This window comes from Thermobia domestica, chromosome 7, assembly GCF_964235325.1.
Source record: "Thermobia domestica chromosome 7, izTheDome1.hap1.1, whole genome shotgun sequence".
Taxonomy (NCBI): Eukaryota; Metazoa; Arthropoda; class Insecta; order Zygentoma; family Lepismatidae; genus Thermobia; species Thermobia domestica.
In genome coordinates, this window is record NC_137460.1 from 59,571,040 (window position 1) to 59,592,158 (window position 21,119).

The 21,119-nt window shown below is 34.9% G+C and overlaps 1 protein-coding gene across 1 annotated transcript in view; it reads right to left on the reverse strand.

Annotated features, from left to right (window-relative positions):
- Positions 1–12,632: 12,632 nt before the first annotated feature.
- The window catches only part of LOC145690146 (uncharacterized), a 34,615-nt gene continuing 26,128 nt past the window's right edge, over positions 12,633–21,119 (reverse strand). The window contains exons 5-6 of the mRNA XM_081764753.1: positions 19,692–19,761; positions 12,633–13,626 (exon numbers count right to left, since the gene is read on the reverse strand). Coding sequence (XP_081620879.1) covers positions 12,716–13,626; positions 19,692–19,761 — 981 coding nt within the window. The 3' untranslated portion in view covers positions 12,633–12,715. The remainder of the gene's footprint in view (positions 13,627–19,691; positions 19,762–21,119) is intronic.

Genomic DNA, 21,119 nt, shown 5'->3' on the forward strand with positions numbered 1-21,119 from the left:
TCTCTTAGCAACGATTAAATTTGTTTCATTATTGCCATTGTAAACTAAGTACACAATAATAATTATGTATTAATTTTATTTTGTAATGATGCTATTTATATAAACACCTATATCATCACTAGCAGAATGCCCGTTCTTCATAGGGAGAATATGTTTCATTGTGGACATAAAGGGCACGAAAAATGTCACCAATCAACTTAGGGATAAAAAAAACTATGAATTCAACACTAATATCGGTCATTTAAAATTATTTTTACATGTCACCATCCCCCCCTTAGAAGTATTAAAGGGGGCTTAATTTGGATTTAAACGGCATCTGAAATGTAACTGTTCACCTCAGCGACACGAAGACTACGGATTCAATACTAATATCGGTCATATATCTCCTCCTCCCAGTTCCCTAAGTTGCACCGTCGAAGTGAAATGATAGAAATCATTCCAGGCCTGAACGTAATCTATGTTGAAAATTTGATCGAGATCGGTCGGGTGTATCAAGAGTTATTAAGTCACAAACATAGTCATTTTCATAGTCATTTATAAATATATAGATTGCAAACTAAAATAATACATAACAATTGCTAATATATATAAGAGTGTCCGGAATCGACTCCCACTACCGGCTTTTATTATAAAATTCACTGAAAACAGTATTTTGCAAAAATACTACAAAGATAATGTCTCTATGCTTGTAAGGTTAGATATAGGTAGTCTTTGACCGAGAGGTCGCAGACAGGATCTCCACAAAGTCCCGTAGCAGGATAGGCAGAGTGGCGATAACGTTACTCAATGCTCCGTGGCAAACAGTGAGGAGGTTAGGTGGTCACAGAGCCCCGAAACAGGATAAGCAACTGAGATTATTACTCCCAACAGAGCCCCGAAGAAGGCTAAGCCAGGAGAAAGGAAAAGCCAAGACTCCCGAAGCAGACTAGAGGCTTGGGGTTAGGTTACTCCTAATGTTCCGAAACAAACAGTAGGAGAGACACCAGTGAACTGGTACTGGTCCGCTGTCGGCCATCAAATTTATAGATCCCAGACGGCGGTGGCGCTGCTACTCCGCGTCGTCGTCATCTGTTTCGTGGGAGAAACCAGAAGTCCGTCTTCTGCAGATCGTAGTGGATCCACGTGGTGTGTAGTATCCTCTCGTAAAACCATGTGGTGGTGTTTATAAGAGTTGTTTGTACACAATACCACGTGGGACATTACTATATTTATAGGGTGTTTCAAGACAACACCGACAACGTTTGGGACGTGATTGCTGACACCAAGATAAGACAAAAAGTATAAACCAACTTGGGTGCACAAATGCTTCCTTTCGGAGTTATAGGCTGCCGAAAACATGAAAAAATTGAACTGTAAACATCCATAGCTCCAAAACTATGAGATCTACCGTAGTCGGGTCAAGACTTCACTTAGGAACTAGTATGTGCCCTATCCAAATATCCATGTTTGAGGATCCTGCGGTAGGTCCTACTTCCGCAACAATTTTTATAGAGGTAGTTAGTGAGTTCTTCAACTTATATGCCCGTAGCTAAACCATAAAAATTGTTGCGCAAATACCGCAGGATTCTGAAACATGGATATTTGAATAGGACAAATACTAGTTCCTAAGTTAAGTCTTGCCCGACTCCGGTAGGTTCCATAGTATTGGAGCTATGGAACTTTAAATTTAATTTTTTCATGTTTTCGGCAGCCTATAACTCCGAAAGGAAGCATTTGTGCACCTAGGTTGATCTATACCTTTTATCTTATCTTGGTGTCAGAATTACCTCCCAAACGTTATCGGTGTTGTTTTGAAACACCCTGTATGTATTTCAACTTTAGAAACGTTGTAATCATTTGAATTGAGATAAAAATTGATTTTGCAACCTTGCGTAGAAAAATATTATAAAATGAATAGTACGCATTTTATAGTGATAGTACTCACGAAAGATAGAATTGCATTTGGACAGTCAACAAATACATTTTGTTTGAATAGTTTGCATTTATTAAGGCTTTTAAGATTTACAAACGTGAATGAATCTACATGAAAAGTATAAGATAAATTTGTAAATACTATTTAATATTTTTTAAATCAAATAAAAAGTTAATGTCATAACTTTTAACAAAAAATCGAATAGTTAACTAATATTATCTAATAGTAAATTTATCTTATTGCTGTACATTCTAGCTTTGGAGCTACGCGTAATAAATTTAAAAAATCTGACCGAAACAAACACTTATTACATGGGGAGATATCATGTATCTTGACTGGCTTGGGAAAACAGTTACACTTGGACAGCGTGAGATGTGATTATGCGAGTTTATCCAGTATTCCTATGTATGGATGCATTGGTATCATTGTAGTGTGCAGTATGATCTCGTGAATTCTTGTAGCTCGACGTAACTAAAGTAAAATTAAGAATTTGGGGATTTAGAACTGACAAGCTTATCCCAGCATTTTGTAAACTAATATCTTTAGAGCAGATGTGATGGGTTCGTGACTAGGATTGCTTAAAAAATAAAATTGAATATTCCTTAATTGGAAACAGATTATGATGCAAGAGGGTGAAATAGAAAGGGTGAACTTAGGAGAGGTAAAAGTCTACACAGCACTTGCCTAGAACATTCGGCGATCCTCCATTGATGATTCTCTCGGAGTACAGTCGTCGCTTGAACTGAATTTCGGCATGGAAGCAACAACATATGGATAAACTTATATCTTTGAATAACTCAGTGCAGTGGTCGAAGTGAGACAATATGCGGTGGTATGGCATACCGCCTCTGGTTTATCAATGATGAAGGCATACCGCCTCTGGTTTTTCAGTGATCAAGACATATCGTCACTGGAGAGTAGATGCTAAATATCTTTAAGAAATCCATTTTTATACACAGTAATTGACGAATAATTTTGCACGCAAAAAAAAAAAAAAAAATTCTTATGTAGAAATAATTTCTAAGTTGACAAATCCAAAATTTTTTATAAATCTTTTCCCTATATGTCTTCAAAGATGTACATCGTGTTTACATTTTGATGTCCCATACTTAATTGTTTCTTCCTTATGTATGTGTGTATCTTCTTGTCTTAATTCATATAAATATCGTGTTTTGAGCATGGGCGGATTTACGGGTTGTCTGCTGTGGGAAGAGGATATTCCGGGATTTGGAATATTTCTCAGTCGAGTGGAGGCTCGGGGGTTTTCCCGCAGGAAATCGTTAAGATAAAAACTCGGTTTTTGAACATTTTCGTGCATAATTCTCTCTAATACAACATAAGGGGATTTTATTTTTCAGAAAGTTGTTGGCTGGGATGAAAGTCTCTCTATGTCTCCCCCCACCCATAACTATAGATAAGGTCTCCAATGATCTTCACTCATTATGTAAATAGAAATGCAATCTTTTTGACAACATACCTTCTCTGTATTTCAACATTTAGATAGCCGGTATGTCGAGTTAAAATCGTAATAAGACATGGCATAAAACTGTGATTTGCACCACAGATTTCTGAACACTGACCGAAAAATAAGCCTGTACGTGTAATATTACAAACCATAAAGACATTGGTACAATATATTTGTTGAATATCGTTTATATTTATAAGATTTGTGCTTTATATTTCTAGAATAGTAATTTATTACAGTGACTCAATAGTATTTTTCTATTCCACAAATATCCCCCGTCTCTGCTTTTTTTTTTTTCACTTCGAACACCGACTCAGGATACGAACGCCTCTTAATAACAAAATAATTCCTGCCGTTGATAAAAGAATACGCAACTAAATGCGTTGTCCTTATAGACGTGGGTATAGTTTGTTACATTATTCAGTAGTATAATGTATCATGGTCTGAGATCTTTTTGGACAACTTGTATATATATATATATATATATATATATATATATATATATTGTTAGGATTAGTAGAAAATTGGGAAAATATGTAGAAATTTATTGTTATACTTCAGGGTTAATTGCAAAACTTTAATTATTTTGTCAAAAAGAATAATATTTAAGAAGGGATTCCATAAAAATGCATGCAGTAATATTGTTTTAATTTTGCTTATTTAATTAATAATATTGAGTTATTTTAGTTAATAAGAGTGCATTTTGTAGTTTTCGATGGTTTTCGAGCTATTTTCAAGGGAAATTCGATGTACGGAATCTTCATAAAGAAACGTCAAATTTCGTAATTTCTTCGAAATTTTTAGTTTAGAAATTCAGCCATGATGTCTTCTTGGTACATCCCTTTGTTTAGGTAGCAATTATTTTTCAATGCAGAAACTGGATACCTGAAGTACGTAAAGTTATAGCCATTGTTGCAGGATTATGTTTCAAATCTTACCAGCTCAATTAAGGATTAAATATTCTATAGCTACATTATAAGTAAGGTACCGTACTTTGCACAAGATTTAAGCAATTTTAAATAAAATCACATGCAACTTACAAACGTAATGATTTAGAACACTGTCTTTTAAACATATAATAGCTAGATATATAAGGAAAACATTAGTGCAAGTTCATTAATAAACATTCAGTATGACCATAGTTATTGAAATATAAACTTTGGTGCAAAGTAACCCCATAGCTGCACAACATACAAAAAAGTATGTTCAACCTACGAACATAAGGTTTCTGTGCAATGTTTTCCCTTCAGTATTTATGCATTTCACTTTCTACACAAAACTGCATGCAGTCTACAAATATTGTTATTAGAATGATGGTAACGGTATCAGTGCTTAGTATGAATTATCGATATTTGTAAAGAAAATTATGTATTTTCTGGTACCGGCACAGAAACCGCATTCTAATAGATTAGCATATGTTCCACAAAAATGCCAACTCAGGAACAGAAAAAAATCCCCGTGAACTGATTTGCCTTGATTATTCCTTATGTCCTAGAATATCATCCCAACCGTAATCAGTGGAAGATTTACGGGGTTTGGGACTTTCAGGCTGAAGCCCACCCAAATTGCATGATTTCTTTTTTAAAAATCTAATGTTAGTCATTCCTATGCGTATAAGCTGCAAGCCTCCAGTCTAGTGATTTGTAAAACAAAAAAAGAAAGAAAAGAAAAAAAGAAAAGAAAAAGAAAGAAAAAACCGAAGTCTCTGTAAGTAAAGCCCCTCTGAAAAAACTTTTCTGGATCCACCACTGTTCATAATTTATTTTCCAACAATAAATTCGTTATGGCATCTTCCTAAATAGGAAATTCATCTAAATTTAGAATGCAGGAGGTTCCAGTAGAAATAATTTCCTATCTAAGCGATATTTTGGACTCGGTGCAAATTAACCCCGAGTAGAGGCTGAAACCGCCTTCTCCCAGTTTCACTTTTTTTATGACTTTAAAACGTTTCACATTTCAATTTCAACTATTGTATCAAAGTCCCATTATACACAGTAGTATTCTACGAAATTGACTTTGACGAAAAATCTTGTACGTGATATCTTTCAAATTTTGGCAGACTTTACAGTGACTAGTTTCCATACATCTACAACAATGAACCCTCCCGGTAATTAGAACTGATGTTAACCGCCAACATTATAGCCAAAATACAGTTAGATGTTCTATCTTATGGTGCCAGTTGAAACTTCCTCTTTTCTATTCATGGTTTTGCCGACATGTGAAACTCTTTTCATAGTTTGTGCAAAGTAAGCCCGTCTTACGGTACATTAAATCTTTTCCTTTGCCGTACTTCCCCTTAAATCTTTCTCATAAATATATTTAGCGTGTCTCATTTATTGTCTTCCCCAATTTTATTTATATATTTAACAACGGTATTAATTCGACCCCAGATTAAATTCTCGTGCAATGCTGAGCACTATCCCTAATTCTCTTATGGGCCTTTCTCTTCAAATTCAGTACTGCTATTTTTTTCATTAATGAAAATTAAATTTCCCCCCCACCATAACCAATTTGCAATTTTCATTTCTTTTTAACGTGATGCAAGAGTTAGGTTTTATTTTATTTTATGTAACGTAATTCTGCTATAGAATATCATTAATGACCTGTTCCATAAAATCTATGTTTCTTTAATGTTGGTATAAATCCCTAATTTTGAAGAATATGGACGTTTTATACTCGTTTCACATATATTACTCTAGATGATTCACTTTTCTTCAATAATACTCTACCATCACAGACCCACACAAAACTAAGCCATTATTTCTTGCAAATTATTTCGTTTCAAAACGTACTTTCCTGTTATTGGCTGTTAGGTGCTTGTTTATGCACACGTGACTATCTGGGGATTTTCCTTTTTTTTCCGATGTAAATAACTGTGTTCTCACCGAGGATGTTATAAAATAGAGGATCTGCCCGTATGTATCTTCATCCTATTAAATCAATGAAGCCAAAAACCAACTGAGCATCGGCACGCCTGATTAGCTACTCTCGTTTCAGCCACCGTCTGATTGGCTACTTTCGTTTCCGCCATGATCGCTCAAAACATTGCGATCTTATTGGGCGGAGTGGGCAGAGTAGGGGTGGCGAAACTGTGACGTATGGCTTCAAGATTTTGTTGTAAGGGCAGATCCTCTATTTTATAACATTCTTGGTTCTCACGGTGTTCTTGTAGAAGGTATCCTGAACTGTCTTCGATGTTAATGTTACAACACTTGGTCTTGTTTCCTAACTCCTTGAAATGGGAACCCTAAATGATTTCTAAATCTCTCTAGATGTTATTTCCACTTCACATGATTTTGCTATTTTCACCACGATCTCCTCCATGTCTTTTTCCTTCATCTCAGGGCCTGCAGCAATTTCTAAATTTTCCTGTAACTGCATCAGTTCTAGTTCGCCTACTTTTCCTTTTAGCTTTTCAACAAATTGTTTTAGGTTACGATCTTCGTGTTCAAGTTCTCCTGGATCAGTGTTGAATTCAGACTTTTGTACAAGGGGGGCAATAAAAATTTGAGGGGGGCTCTGTTCTAGATTGCAATAGAGCAGCAGGAATCTGTCGCAATAAAACTCGCTACTTGTTATTGTCTGGTTGGTTGCAATAATCAACATATGGCCATTTTTCCCTAAGTATCGTTGTAAAGCGTTTGTGTGCGTCTGTATCTTATTTCCAGGTTCTTATTTAACTTCGACTTCATACGAGAGCGCGGTTTGTTAATTAGAACAATTAGGTTGGGCAAAAGAAGAAACTTATTTTTTTTTTTTTTTTAAGAAAACAAAAGCTTTAAGACTTTTATTTCCGAAAACAAATTAAACAGAAAAGAGCAAATATTTCAACGCAAGTGTATAGATATACTAGGAAGGGGAGGGGGCGTTGAACATGCCTCAATTCAACATTGCTCCTGATTTTTTTGTTAATCCACTAACAGTGCTTGTCAAACCCGTAATTTCTTTCTGAAATTCATCATATTTCGTAGCCATAAATGTTACACTTCGTTTCAATTCACTAACAGTGTTACTAGTTCTGTTTTTTTTTTTTTCAATTTCCGGGAGTTTTGTATATATTTCACTTACTTGCTGAATTAGTTTTATTTCTTGGTTTAGTAGCGTGTCACTATTTCCTGCTTTGCAAGTATCGCACTTCCATTGATCTCTTCTAGCTATCAATATACGAATATTTTCGGCTGATTTTGTAAAGAGTCACTAGATAGACCCCTATAGTGTCCCGTTATAAATGTTTATTATCTGTATTTCCTATTTCTTATTCTATTTTAACTGTTTCTTAATGTTTTATGCAATTTCAAATAACCATTTGCGACAACAGGTGACAGGGTCATTGGCTGATTTTAAACTTTTCACAAGAAGAAAACAAACTTAAATTGAATATAACATTTTGAACACAAAAAATTTTGTTCGTGTAATGTTCGGAAGGGGCGGATCAAGATGATATCCAGACAGACAAGTATATGAGTGTCACACTACTTTCGAAATTTTATTTTTAAATAATTTTACTTTTAGACAATTTTAGTAGTTTGATACAATCCTTAGACTACTTAGAACTATGGATGCCCAATTCCGGAATTTTAACTTTCCGTAATCCGGAGAGTAAAATCGGAAAAATTCCGGAATTCGGAAAAAATCCGATTTCGGAAAAATTCCGGGATTCCGAACAATTCCAGATTTCGGAAAAATATTTTCCTTTATGTAATTCTAAGCATTTTGTTCAAAAGCAAACGAACAAATTTCCTTTTTGTAATCCTAAGAATGTATGATGTAAGCTAAGCTGAAACTTACATCCTAAAGTATACACTACTCAATCTTTCCATGGTTAATGAAATGTTGCCCAAAAGTATGATGTACTCCTAATATTTAATTTTTGTTTTACTGTGATATTGTCCAGAGATGACATATATCACACCGAGATAATCAAAATTAAATTATGAAGATAAATTCTCATGCGCAGTTTTCGAGAAAATCGTGAGAAACAAATTTTTATGAAGTTAAAATATACGTCGCTTGTTGCCAATGTGATGCAATTGATAACTTTTATGTTGGAATAGTTATTATTATTATTATTATTATTATTATTATTATTATTATTATTATTATTATTAGTAGTAGTAGTAGTAGTAGTAGTAGTAGTAGTAGTAGTAGTAGTAGTAGTAGTAGTAGGTAGTAGTAGTAGTAGTAGTAGTAGTAGTAGTAGTAGTAGTAGTAGTAGTATATGTACTGTAAAATCACGAAAAAATTATACTCACGAAGAAATTAAATGTCGACTAAAAGCAGGGAATTCGTGTTACTATTCGGTTCAAAATCTCTTGTCGTCGTGAATTCTGTCGAAGAATTTGAAGCTTAAAATATATAAAACGATAATCATGCCTGTTGTTCTGTATGGTTGCGAAACATGGTCGATTACTCTGAGGGAAGAACATAGACTGAAAGTATTTGAGAACAAGATCCTGAGAAGAATATTCGGACCCAAGAGGAACGGGAATGGGGTATGGCGGAAACTTCATAACGAATAACTACATAATTTATACGGTTTACCCAACATTGTTAGGGTCGTCAAGTCTAGGAGGCTTAGGTGGGCAGGCCATGTAGCTAGAATGGAAGAAAGTAGAAAGCTTTCAAAGTCTTGACTGGAAGACCCATCGGAAAACGACTATTAGGAAGACCTAGGCGCAGATGGGAGGACAATATTAAGTTGGATCTCGCAGAGATAGGAATACAAAGTAGAAACTGGATACAATTAGCTAAGGATAGAAGTCAGTGGATAGCTTTTGTGAACGCAGCATTGAACCTCCGGATTCCATAGGCCATAGAGTTAGTTAGTTAGTTAGTACTGTAAAATAAAAATATGAACCGTTAAGTAGTAGGTTTTATCCATTATTTTTTTTTATCTTCTAACAGTAATGCGTGTACTACTTGTAGTACGCAATGACTATCAAGGACAAGGGTATATTAATGTAAGGAATACTCTACAGACTAGCAATAAATAACAGATAAACAATAGTTGCAAAAAAAGTAACTAACTTGGGCACGTCAGGCAGTACATCCACATTGCGCATTATGCTCGCGAGAATATAGGGATGTATTTAGACTCTAACAAAGAGCGTGGTGTTATTATGTTCATTTGACTAATTTTAATAAGGCGAGAATGGTGTATAAAGTTGTTAAAGTCATATTATTACTCCAAGAGTTTTACGATGGAGGCATTAACATTAATATTAATGCAACTAATGAGCACTTACATTGCTCTAACGGTTAACCTCATTTTTGAGATGATTCTTAGACGTGGGCCTATTGGCATGCAATTAGAAGACCCATACTCATTATTTAAAAAGCACACTTATCTGTGGAGTACTAACGATTTACGTCACTATCGAACACTAACGTAGTACTAGCAACGTGTAATGTCGAAATTGGGGTCTGACGTAAGTGGCTTGTCAACTTCACGGACATTATATTTTCATTATTCACACAGGGTTTATGTCACCCGAGGCAAACATGAAATTCGGTGCCCCCTAATTTATATGTACATCTATCTATCTATTGCCCTTTGAGGAGCCCCTTCAATCACACGCCCGGGGCACGTTCCTTCCCTCTTAGTAGCGGCCTGTATTCATATATCTCTATCTTTGAAAAAAATCTTGACTGAGTGAGAGTCTGACTGATTGATCAACGTTCAGACCAAACAGCTTAAGCTAGAAACTTGAAATTTGGACAAAACATACAGTAGGTACTACTAGGAGAGGATTTTTGGAAATTCGACGGGACGGGAGAAGAGGGATGGCAATTACTTTCTTAAGGCCGTGTCTAACGTTTTCAGCTGCAATATCAATCCCTATATAATAACATGGTGAACTTCTTTCCAAAGTATTATGAAAACTATTTGTCTTATGCAGTTCAAACTTTCTCCAGATGTTAACTTGCCCTAATACTACATGTTCACTCTTTTATTTTTAAACTGCCTCTTATAGTTCATTAATATTACTTGTTACAAAGAAATGTGACAACGATGTAAATATATACACAAATTCAGGCATTTGAGAATTAGCAGGGTTTCTTTTCCTGCTCATGGAGATGCAGATACTATCTCTTCTGATCCATTCACACCATTGTTCCTCACTGATCTTCAAAACGTTGGTAGGGGAGGAAAACAAGTTACGAAATGAGAAAAGATCGTTCATCTAATAATGTGAAGAATGCATATCTTCGAGTTAGTTGACAATCTGGTCATATGGTGCGGAAGAAAAAAGGGTTGCAGAAGGCAAGACTGGCTGCTGTCAGAAGTGAGACAACCTTATCCACCCACACATTTTTTTTACTTGTGTTTTATAGCAAGCCTTGTCAAACAAGGTGCACTTTCCTTATTTTCATTTTTCAACCATATTTGATCCTAAATCTTGATTTTTGCGCGGTGAAAAAAGGAGACACGACAGAGAGAACGCAAAACTAAAAACATTATCATCAATTTTTTTGCTTTCCAAAATAAGGAATTTAACTTTAAAAAGTAAAACTTATAACTTTAATTAACTTTAAAGTAAACCGCCTAATTTTATTTATTTTTCAAAACAATTGTTATTTTGTGTTTTAAAAATTGAATACCAGCAATTATGTAGGCAATGTTTTTAATTTACTAAGTTTCTCAAACAAAACCTTTATTTAAATGATAGAAATATTTTCTTGCTGTTACAAAATAATACTAAATTTTAAATTTAAAAATGTCGTACCCTAACTAAATAGGCCACCTAAATTTATTCCTTCATTTATTTAAATAGCACAAAATTTCCTATTGGCACAAAAAGGTACAAAATTCTAAGCTAGATAAAACAACCCTTCTTCGCATATTTAAATAATACATTTTTTCTGGTTAGTAATTTGAAAATGTTGCACCGCAACTAAATAGGGCATTTAAATTTTAAAATACATTTTCTTTGTTCATTTGAATGGTACAAAATTCTAAGCTAGTTAAAATTCAAACTTATAAATGTCGCACTACAAATATACAAAGTCGAAAAGTAGTGGTCATAAAAGGGTATCAAAAACTCACCAAGTCACACTAAAAAAAAATACCTGTAATCGGAACTGGAGCTGTAAATGCTACTGCGCATGCGCAAGTAACGCCACTCTACAGTGTTGCCAGCTCAATATAAAATCACTAAAAATTAGTTCAGAACAAAAGAAACAAGTCTGCTATATTTAATAAAACAACAAAATATGCAGTGTGGTAAAGGGTACAAAAATTTTTATATATATATGTAATACAACACTCAAGTAACACAAATCATCGTAAAAGGAAATGAACAAATAAAGAATCTCGTTCCAGAAACCCAGCCAATCTGCAATGTCATACTCGTTTATTATGTAATTTCTGCTATGTTCAGTAGAAGTTGGAGTATGTGTTCATTGTCCTATGTTTGTATGTAATCGGAACAACAAAATATGCAGTGTTGCCACAGGTACAGAAACGCTGTCAATGTTATACTCGTTTATCCTTTCTAGACTGGGTGTAATTTCTGCTGCTCAATAGAGGTTGTGTGTGAATGGAACCGGAACTGAGCAGTGTTACTAACTCAATAAAAATGATCCAGAACAAAAAGTAGTCATAAAAGAGAACAATATGCAGTGTAACCAGGGTTGTAAAAAGCTACAAATTTCTGCTGTGTTCAATATAGGTTAAAAAACAATGCTTATATATGTGTGTGTGATCGGAACCGGAACTGTAACTGTTACTGCGCATACACACGTGATCCCAATCTACAGTGTTGCCAGCCCAATATAAAATCACTAAAACAAAGTACTATAAAAGAGAACAACAAAATATGCAGTGTTACCAGGGTCGTAAAAGGCTACAAATTTCTGCTGTGCTCAATAGAAGTTGTGTGTGTGTAATTCGAACCAGAACAACAAAATACAGTGTTACCAGGGCCGTAAAAGGCTACGAATTTCTGCTATGTTTAATAGAAGTTAAAATACATGTTCGTAGTCTATACTCTGTTATTTCTGCTATACTCAATAGATGTTCGTAGCCTATTATCTGCTTTGTGTTCAATAGGAACCGGAACTGGCATTGGAACCAGAGTCGGAATAAGAATCAGAACTGGAACAGGAATCGGAATCGGAACAGGAGCTGAGCAGTGTTTTCCAACTTCTAAAAATCACTAAAAATTGGCTAAAAAGTGACCAGATCGGTAATTTTTATTGTACTTTTTTCATATGCTTAATTTAAATTGTAATAATTTAAATTATTATAATATGTACTTTGTAATAATAATTTTATTTATTATAACAAATATTAAAGAAGTGTACATTACATATTAATTAATATTTTGACGTTAATTTTAGGAGAATTTCCGTGGTTTTCCTAGCTCTCCTTGTCGTCGAATAAGTTCATCCTCATTATTAAACAAAGTTCCTACACCTCGCTTGACATAATCCATTGACGCTATACGCATTGCCTTCGTTACCCTGTCATAAATTTTACCCGGAAGCTTCGGTGTCATTTTCTTTCCTTTCCCTCCCGCATCACGTTTGCACCTTTGTGACTTCTTTTTCGACTTCTCTTCGGCTTCTTTTCTTTCTTCTTCCTTCTTACGAGCTCTTTCCAAAGCTTCTACTCTCGCACGTTCGGCTTCTTCAATACATTTAGACACAATAAATGCTTCACAGTTCGGACAACATTCTAAGCTCTCTGCAACTTTATTTTGTTTGAAAGATGATTTGTTTGGTGATTTACTAGTACAAAGACACGAATCAGAGTGTTCCATTGTAAGACTAGATTTCTGGATCGATCTCTTTCGAAGTGACATTGGACGTCTCTCATGCTGTAGTGAAGATCTGACCCTGTTTCGGTTATCCATAGATAAATGCCTAGACCTAGACTCAGATTTTCCCTTTTCCACACACGGTCCCCCGTCTCCCACACAATAAGTTTTACATTCAGGACTACCTTTTATCCTGCATGGCTTTCGAATGCCATTAGCTTTAAGGTGAGTTGTTGAGGTAGCAGCCGTAGTTGTGTGGGCTAGTTTGTTTTTACATTTGCATGTAAAATCTGGTTTTATAAGTAATTTTATTTCTGCTTCTTGTGCGGAGTCGTTGTTGTTATTTGGGGAAACATCTATGCAACAGTTTGCTACTCCATTTTGTACATGTTGTGGCGTGTTTTCATTACACTCATCATTTACGTATGTAATTTCCGGAGTGATGATTAATTTTATTTCAATGACATCATCGTCATCTCCGTCATCAGCTGTAACAATAAAAAAAGAGAATGATTATAAAATGTAAACTTCAGTGTTGACTTCGAGACTATCGATCGTACAGGAATAATTAATAATAAAAATTAAAAATGTGTCTCAAGTGAAGAAATTGGTGATCTTGGAGTACCACAGGGATCAATTGTAGGGCCACTTTTCTTTCTTCCTTATATAAATGATATTTCTGAAAATATTAATAGTTCATGTGTGACTTTATATGCGGACGATATAAATATAATAGTTAGTGGGAAAGAGGAAAGCGAATTAGCTTAAAACTGCCGAACGGCAATGAATGAACTTTCAAGTTAGATGAATAAAATTGAACTAATTATTAATGCGAGTAAAACATGTGCCTTAAATTTTCATAATGTTAAAAGTAATTTTGCCAATACAATAATAAGAATAAATAATAAAACAGTTAAATATGTAGAAACTGTTACCTTTCTCGGAGTTAAAATAGCTAATAATTTCAACTGGGAATCACATATAGAACATGTAAGAAGTGAGTTAAGCAAACTGTGTTATGCAATTAGATGTATAAGAGATAAGATTAATGTAAAAACCGCTAAGTGTATATATTACTCAAATGTCCATTCTATAATAAAATATGGAATGATGTTCTGGGGAAATACACCTAAAAGTCTTGTCATCTTTAGGCTACAGAAGAAAGTGGTAAGGATACTAGCAGGAATGGAATGGAACTTTTCTTAAAGAAATGTTTTAAGGAACTTGAAATAATGACTCTTCTCTGAAATAATGACGTAAAGAAGACATCTACTTACATACGCAAGTCCTTAAAAACTAACTTTTAAAATTTACCTGGTTCACCCTCTTATTTTGATCTACTATTTAGAAAAAGACTTCCATAAAATGTTCAGATTTTTAAAGAAAATGTTTAAGGGTCGCTACCATGTTCTGAAATTTCAACATAATCGAGTTTAAAAAAAATGAAATTTCTATTAAAATTAATCACACTGGTAAACATGAAAATGACATTGATTATCAATGAAATTACTAAAATAGGACAGTACATTGCCCTCTATTTTCATCTCAATCAATCAGCAGTCACTCATGGACCACACAGGCCAGTGCATATTTTAAGACATTTTCACTAGGCGACATTAGAACTTAAGAACAGCTTCCATCATGATATGATGTATCAAATTAAAGGTCTTCGCAAGGTCCCGTTACACGCTAACGTTTTGTGTCACACATTCAAGTCGCATCGCCTAGAAGGAAAATGTAAACAGTGAATGTCTCACTTAGTACCACTCTCTCTGTAATATATTTTATAAACTGTAAGTGACACTGTTCTTATTAAAAATGGCAATATAATAAAAGATCCTCGTATAATAGCTGACCTATTTAATAACTATTACACCAACTTATCACAAACGTACAGTAATGATCCAGCATTGTTCACTTCGAAAATATTCTCAAAAATTTGAAACAATACAATGTATCTACAGCTAGCTACTAATGCAGAAATAATAAAAGTGGCGAAGAAAATGAAAAGTAAATGGTCAGCTGGCGTAGATGGCATACCACCAAGTATTATAAAGAAAAACATTTCATATATTGCTAACCCCCTGTGTTTCCTCATAAATATGTCGTTCTTAAGTGGAGAATTCCCTAGTATATTAAAAATTGCAAAAGTAAAACCAATATATTAAAAAGGTGACAAATCAGTGCTTGAAAATTATAGTCTTATTTCACTTCTCTCAACTTTCTCAAAAATATTAGAAACCACAACGAGTGACCGGCTAGCACCCTTTTTACTTAAACATGATCTAATAACACACGAGCAACATGGCTTCCTAAAAGGGAAATCAACGGAAACCACAATATATAACTTCATAGAAATTGTACATAAAAGTTTAGAAAGTAAGGAGAAATGTATGGGTGTTTTCCTTGATCTTTTCAAAGCATTTGAATTAGTGTCACATATAAATCTTCTCTCAAAGCTACAAAATTATGGAATAAGAGGCATTGCGTTCAAATGGTTTCAATCTGAAAAATCGGCAGCAAGTAGTAGAAATTACATACAATAACAGAGATACAAACCAAGCTACATACTGTATATTAGAGAAACAAGAAATATCATGTGGAGTGCCACAAGGATCCGTATTAGAGCCGCTATTATTTTTGATATGTTTTAACGATCTACCAGTAATATTGCTCCAGCAGAAGCATTCTTTTATGCAGATGACGATAATATTATAGTAAAAGGTAAAACCAATGCAGATGTTGAAGGTAGTTCAAACGAAATCCTTTGTAAACTATCTCACTGGGTTAAAGAAAATAAGCTTAAATTGAATATTCAAAAGACACAAGCAAGCAATTTTCATCACATGCGCAACAAACATACACAGCCTGTGAACATTGTGATTCAAAATAACGAAATAGACTATGTAAAGTCAACTAAGTTCTTAGGAATTTGGATAGATAAAAATCTCTCCTGGGATGTGCAAATAACTAAGCTTAGTAAAGAATTAAACCAAATGTATTTCGAAATTAAAGTACTTAAAAATGTTTTAAGAGAGTCTACTTTTAAAATAATTTACTTTGGAGTATTCCAGTCGAATTTAACATATGGTATTATATTTTGGGAAAATAGACACAAGGCCAAAGTAATTTTTACAATACAGAAACGAATAATAAGAATGATGGCAACTGCTAAACCAAACGATTACTGCAAACCAATATTTAAAAAAACTTCGTATACTTCCAGTACCCTGTTTGTATATTTTAAACCTATTGATATTTGTAAAGAGACACCTACAAGGTGTCCTTACGCGAGTAGAACAGCAACATGTTCATGATACAAGAAACAAGCGAAACTTTTCTATTGTAGAACACAGAACAGTATTATATGAAAAAGGGTGTAAATACGTGGGTATCATGCTTTACAATAAACTTCCCAAAGGTATAAAGACTCAGGACTCTGTTGCTAAATTTAAAAGAAGAACTCCAGAAATATTTATTACAACACTGCTTTTACGCGGTAGAGGAACACATGAATTGCTAAGTGAATAAAAATGTTACATGATGTACAGTAAATCGTGTCATTACTTGCTTTTAGCGTTAGATATTTGTTTGAGGATTTCTAAATACACTGCAAGTAATAATTGTTTACTCTAATTTTATTTTTAATAATGATGTCATGTAAAATGTACTGTATAGTAAGATTAAGATGTAACGCATAATTATTAACCTAGTGTGTGTAATTTTCACTATTATTCACCTTTATATTTATATATAAGTGACGTGTTCACTTCATATGCATTGTAATGCAGTGCTAAATGTATGAAAAAAGGACGAAATAAATACAATACAATACAATATAATACATCACTGAATGATACAATGTTACCATCTAAAAAACAAGTTCTTAGTATTTTCTTTCATTACCAAAAAGACTTAAATAATAAGGGACTCCGCTTACTGTGCTGCTAGTGATATGATTCAGATTTGGGAAATGGCTAATATTCCTACAAGATTTTTTTTTTTTTTTTAATGTGGTTTGAAATTGAAAATCTGTTCAAGGAGTGGAAAGAGCTGAAAAAGAACAAAGAAAACAAAGCCAAGCGTTCAGAAAGTTTGAAGAAGAAAGATGATGATTGGAAGATCTTTGTGATATTGCCCACGCTAATGCTATCTATATGATGAAAACAGACGACCCAGTAAAATGCTTGGAGAAGTTGTTAGTAAGTCAATTGGAGCATCAACAGGGCCTAACATCTTGCTGTTTAAGCGATTTAGGGGTTTGTGGAACTCAATTGACCACAGTAATTTCAAACCCGCCATATCTAACGGTTTATTTCATAAAAATGTTACCAACAGTGCATCAAATATCACTGATATATATATATAAACTTCAGGAGTTTCAACCACGAGAAGATTACAAAGAACTTTTAGAGCTCACAATCATATTCCTTGAAGAACTTCCAGAAAGAGGTATAAATTTCAGAGCTCCAGGGGGAGTGCATCGACCCCAATGGATGGCAAAGGCAATTTACTCGCTAAAGATATACTTATTTAGAGATCTTTCCAAACAAGAACAAAACAGGAATTCGTAACATTTGCTCATTTATTGTGAAAGTTTACTTTAACAGCTGGCTTCAAGCACCATCTACTTGTATTGCCCCAAGAAATGACTTGCAACTTTTGAGAAATTTAGAGGAATATGAAGGTGTGAACGAGGAAATTTCAAAGTGTGTAATGAAAAAGTTTCTACGACATTTGTGGTATCTATCAGAAGAGCTCGTTGTGCTTGCTTTTTTTTTTATGACGATGTTCCTCAGGAAACTAAAAGGAAAATATTGTATGCTTTAAAAAATGAAGACAATGACGAAGCATTGAAACATGCCCAAATTGATCCTGATGTCATTCTTACAAAGGACTTGCAAGATTTTGTATCCAGTAACACCATGAGTTTTTTTTTTTTTTTCAAAATCCTGGATCTACCATAAGAATTTTTGCAAACAGATGTAACTGTCTGGATTGTAATACGTACTTCAATCGCATCCTTTCTCAGGGTAGTTTCTCTTCTGCCTTAGCTAATAGAGTGATACCTCTAGTGTTATAATGTGTCTAATTATTCTCTCTCTCTCTCTCTCTCTTTTTTTTTTTTTTAATAATCTTCAGTACATTTCTTTTGCGCCTGCTATTTCCATCATCCTTTTATTTCATACTTTATTAACCCATTTAATTTTCAATATATCCTATTTCTACAGCATGCATATACTCCATACATATGTTTTGGCACGCATACAATGAGTAAAACAATGACATTAAACGAATAAGATCCTGAGGAAAATAGAGCTGATGAGGTCATGCATTGACAATTAGTGGACTTTGATCACACACACACACACACACACTACTTTCCCTTCCACCAATAAGTAAATAAATAAATTTTAAAAAAATAAAAAATAAAAATACACTTTTTTCTATGTAAAAATAAAATAAAATAAAATTTTAAAAATTTCCATCTGTTACAAACATATGTAGTTCTGTACCTAATGCAAAGTAGATTCTTGTCTCATATAGCCTCGGTGTCGGAAAAGTACCAGAGAAACATACAAGTATCTCCAGTTTGATGTTAACTTGTAGAATTGCGTTTAATCAGTTAAAAAATAATTGTTGTTTTTTCGGGAAAAATCTTTTTTGTAGTGAATGTTTTCACTCCTTGCAGTATCTTATTTACAATACAAAAACATTTCAGGCTGGAAGTAACGCTAATATCCTGAAATGTTATACAACCCTGTTTAAGAAATGTGTAATGTTGCTTGTAAAAGGACAGAGGGCATAATGTAATAAACGTAAACATCTCAGTTCATCACATTAATCCTAATAGTAAACAGCCACGTTAATAGATGTCACTACGTGGGGTAGCACTTGCCTGCCTGACATTAATACAGGGTTCCCACGCCCTGACTTTTTCCTGACTTTTTCAGGTTTTCCGGGTCACGATTAACAAATTTCCAGGTCTACATATAACGTAAAACAAGTTTGCTTCGTTTCACGGTGTGAAACTACTGTACACTTCCTAACTATGTGAAATCAATATTCAAACTTCAATTTTGGTATCTATAAGAACTAGTTGCAATATGTTAACAAGATCAAAGATAGAACCTGTTCCTGGGACGCTGAATCCATAATAGAAAGCCATTACTTGCTATGACTTACTATTTAATAAAATATCCCATATCAAATAAAATTTCTTTTGGGTAAGGCAAAAAGAGAGATGGGTTCTGAGAAGAAAAATCCATGCCTAAAATTCTCTGACTGTTCCAGATTTTCCATTAAATTCCCTGACTTTTCCGGGACTTTTTTTTTACGAGTAAACTAAATTTCATGACTTTTCCAGGTCGGTAGAAACCCTGCAATAGATGTCACTACCTGCAGAGTAGTTGTGTATAACAAAATTCTTGAATATTGAATACAAATATGGTACGAAGTTGACTTCGTAGTGGAAGCGATTTATCACGCAGCTACTCGGGCACTTTAATTCATGTAGATTTAGAGATTTACTTGGTAAACTAAGCAAACATACCTCTTCGTATTTTAGTTTGAGAAGTCACAAGATGCACAGGAATTTCAATTCCTGTATCAGCTGCTCCACTCTAAAAGTGAAATTTCAAAGACAAAATTAGCTATTCATGCATATAAAAAGTATTTTAAAACTACTATTTGAATCGAGGTTTGTTAAAGGACATCGGTCCATTTAATAAAATTACGAAAAAACTTTTCCTTAATAAAAATAATAATATTTTGGTTTCTAATACTGCCATAGCTACCTAAATAGTACATAGAGGGCGACAAGAAATAACTAGTACAAAGTTTCACGAATCCTGTAGGAATGTAGTGTCCTGTAGCCAAATAAGTGTTGCTTTGTTGGATACTTGTGTACCTGTACATGTTTTTTCGGCTTCCTAACGAGGAATTTCTTTTTTGCATAACAATGTCAACCAAACGCAGGGCAATGTTGGAACTGTTTTGTCAAGGAAAACGTCAATGTGAAATTCGTTTGCCTGATGTTCCAAAAGCGACAGTCTCAAATGCAGTTCGACAATTCCAGGACCTCAGCCATGAAGGCGACCGTCCCGGAAGAGGAAGAAAGCGCACAACCAACACGTCCAAGAACCGCAAGATCATCAAAATCGAGGGCAACGAAATCCGAGGGTCTCCATGAGAAAAATCGCTTGTGATATCTGGATAAACCGCGAATCGGTGCGGCAAATGGCTAAAAGGGGGCTCAACCTCAAGGCGTACAAGTTCCAAAAAGATCAGCTGCTCACTGACGAAAACAAGTGTGTGCGACTCGAACGATACCACCTTCTCAAGCACCGGGCTGCATGTCAGTGATGGGAGTGCATTCTCTTCACCGACGAGAAGCTGTTCACCGTGGAGTAGGCGCACAACCACCAACGTGACAGGACCTGGTCCACAGAGGCTCTTGGCACCTAGCCAACGTCAAACACCACCAAAATCTGCAGTCGTCATGATCTGGGGCGGAATTTGCGCAAGTTGCAAGACCGCCCTGGTGTTCGTGGATCAAGGGGTGAAGATCAACCACGACGTTTACTGCCGCGACATTCTCGAGACCGTGGTACTTCCGTGGGCCAAGCGGCACTTTGGTGATACGGAATGTACTTTGTATGTACGGACTCTGCTCCGACCTACAGGGCGAAACGGCCGCAAGACTGGGGCAGAACCCATTTTCTGGGCTTCATCTCGTCTATGGAATAGCCGCCCTAGTCTTTGGATCTCAACCCCATGGTCTATGATCAATTTTGGAGGCCAGGGTATGCACTACACGCCACAAAAGTTTGGAGTCGCTGAAGCAATCGCTGCTCGTGAGTGGAACCGATTGTTGCCCGACGGCCCATTGCCGAACATTTCTAAGCACGTTTGGACGTCTGTACTGCTGCCAAGGGCGGCCAATTTGAAGCCGGCTAAACATATTGTTCCTAGATACCCA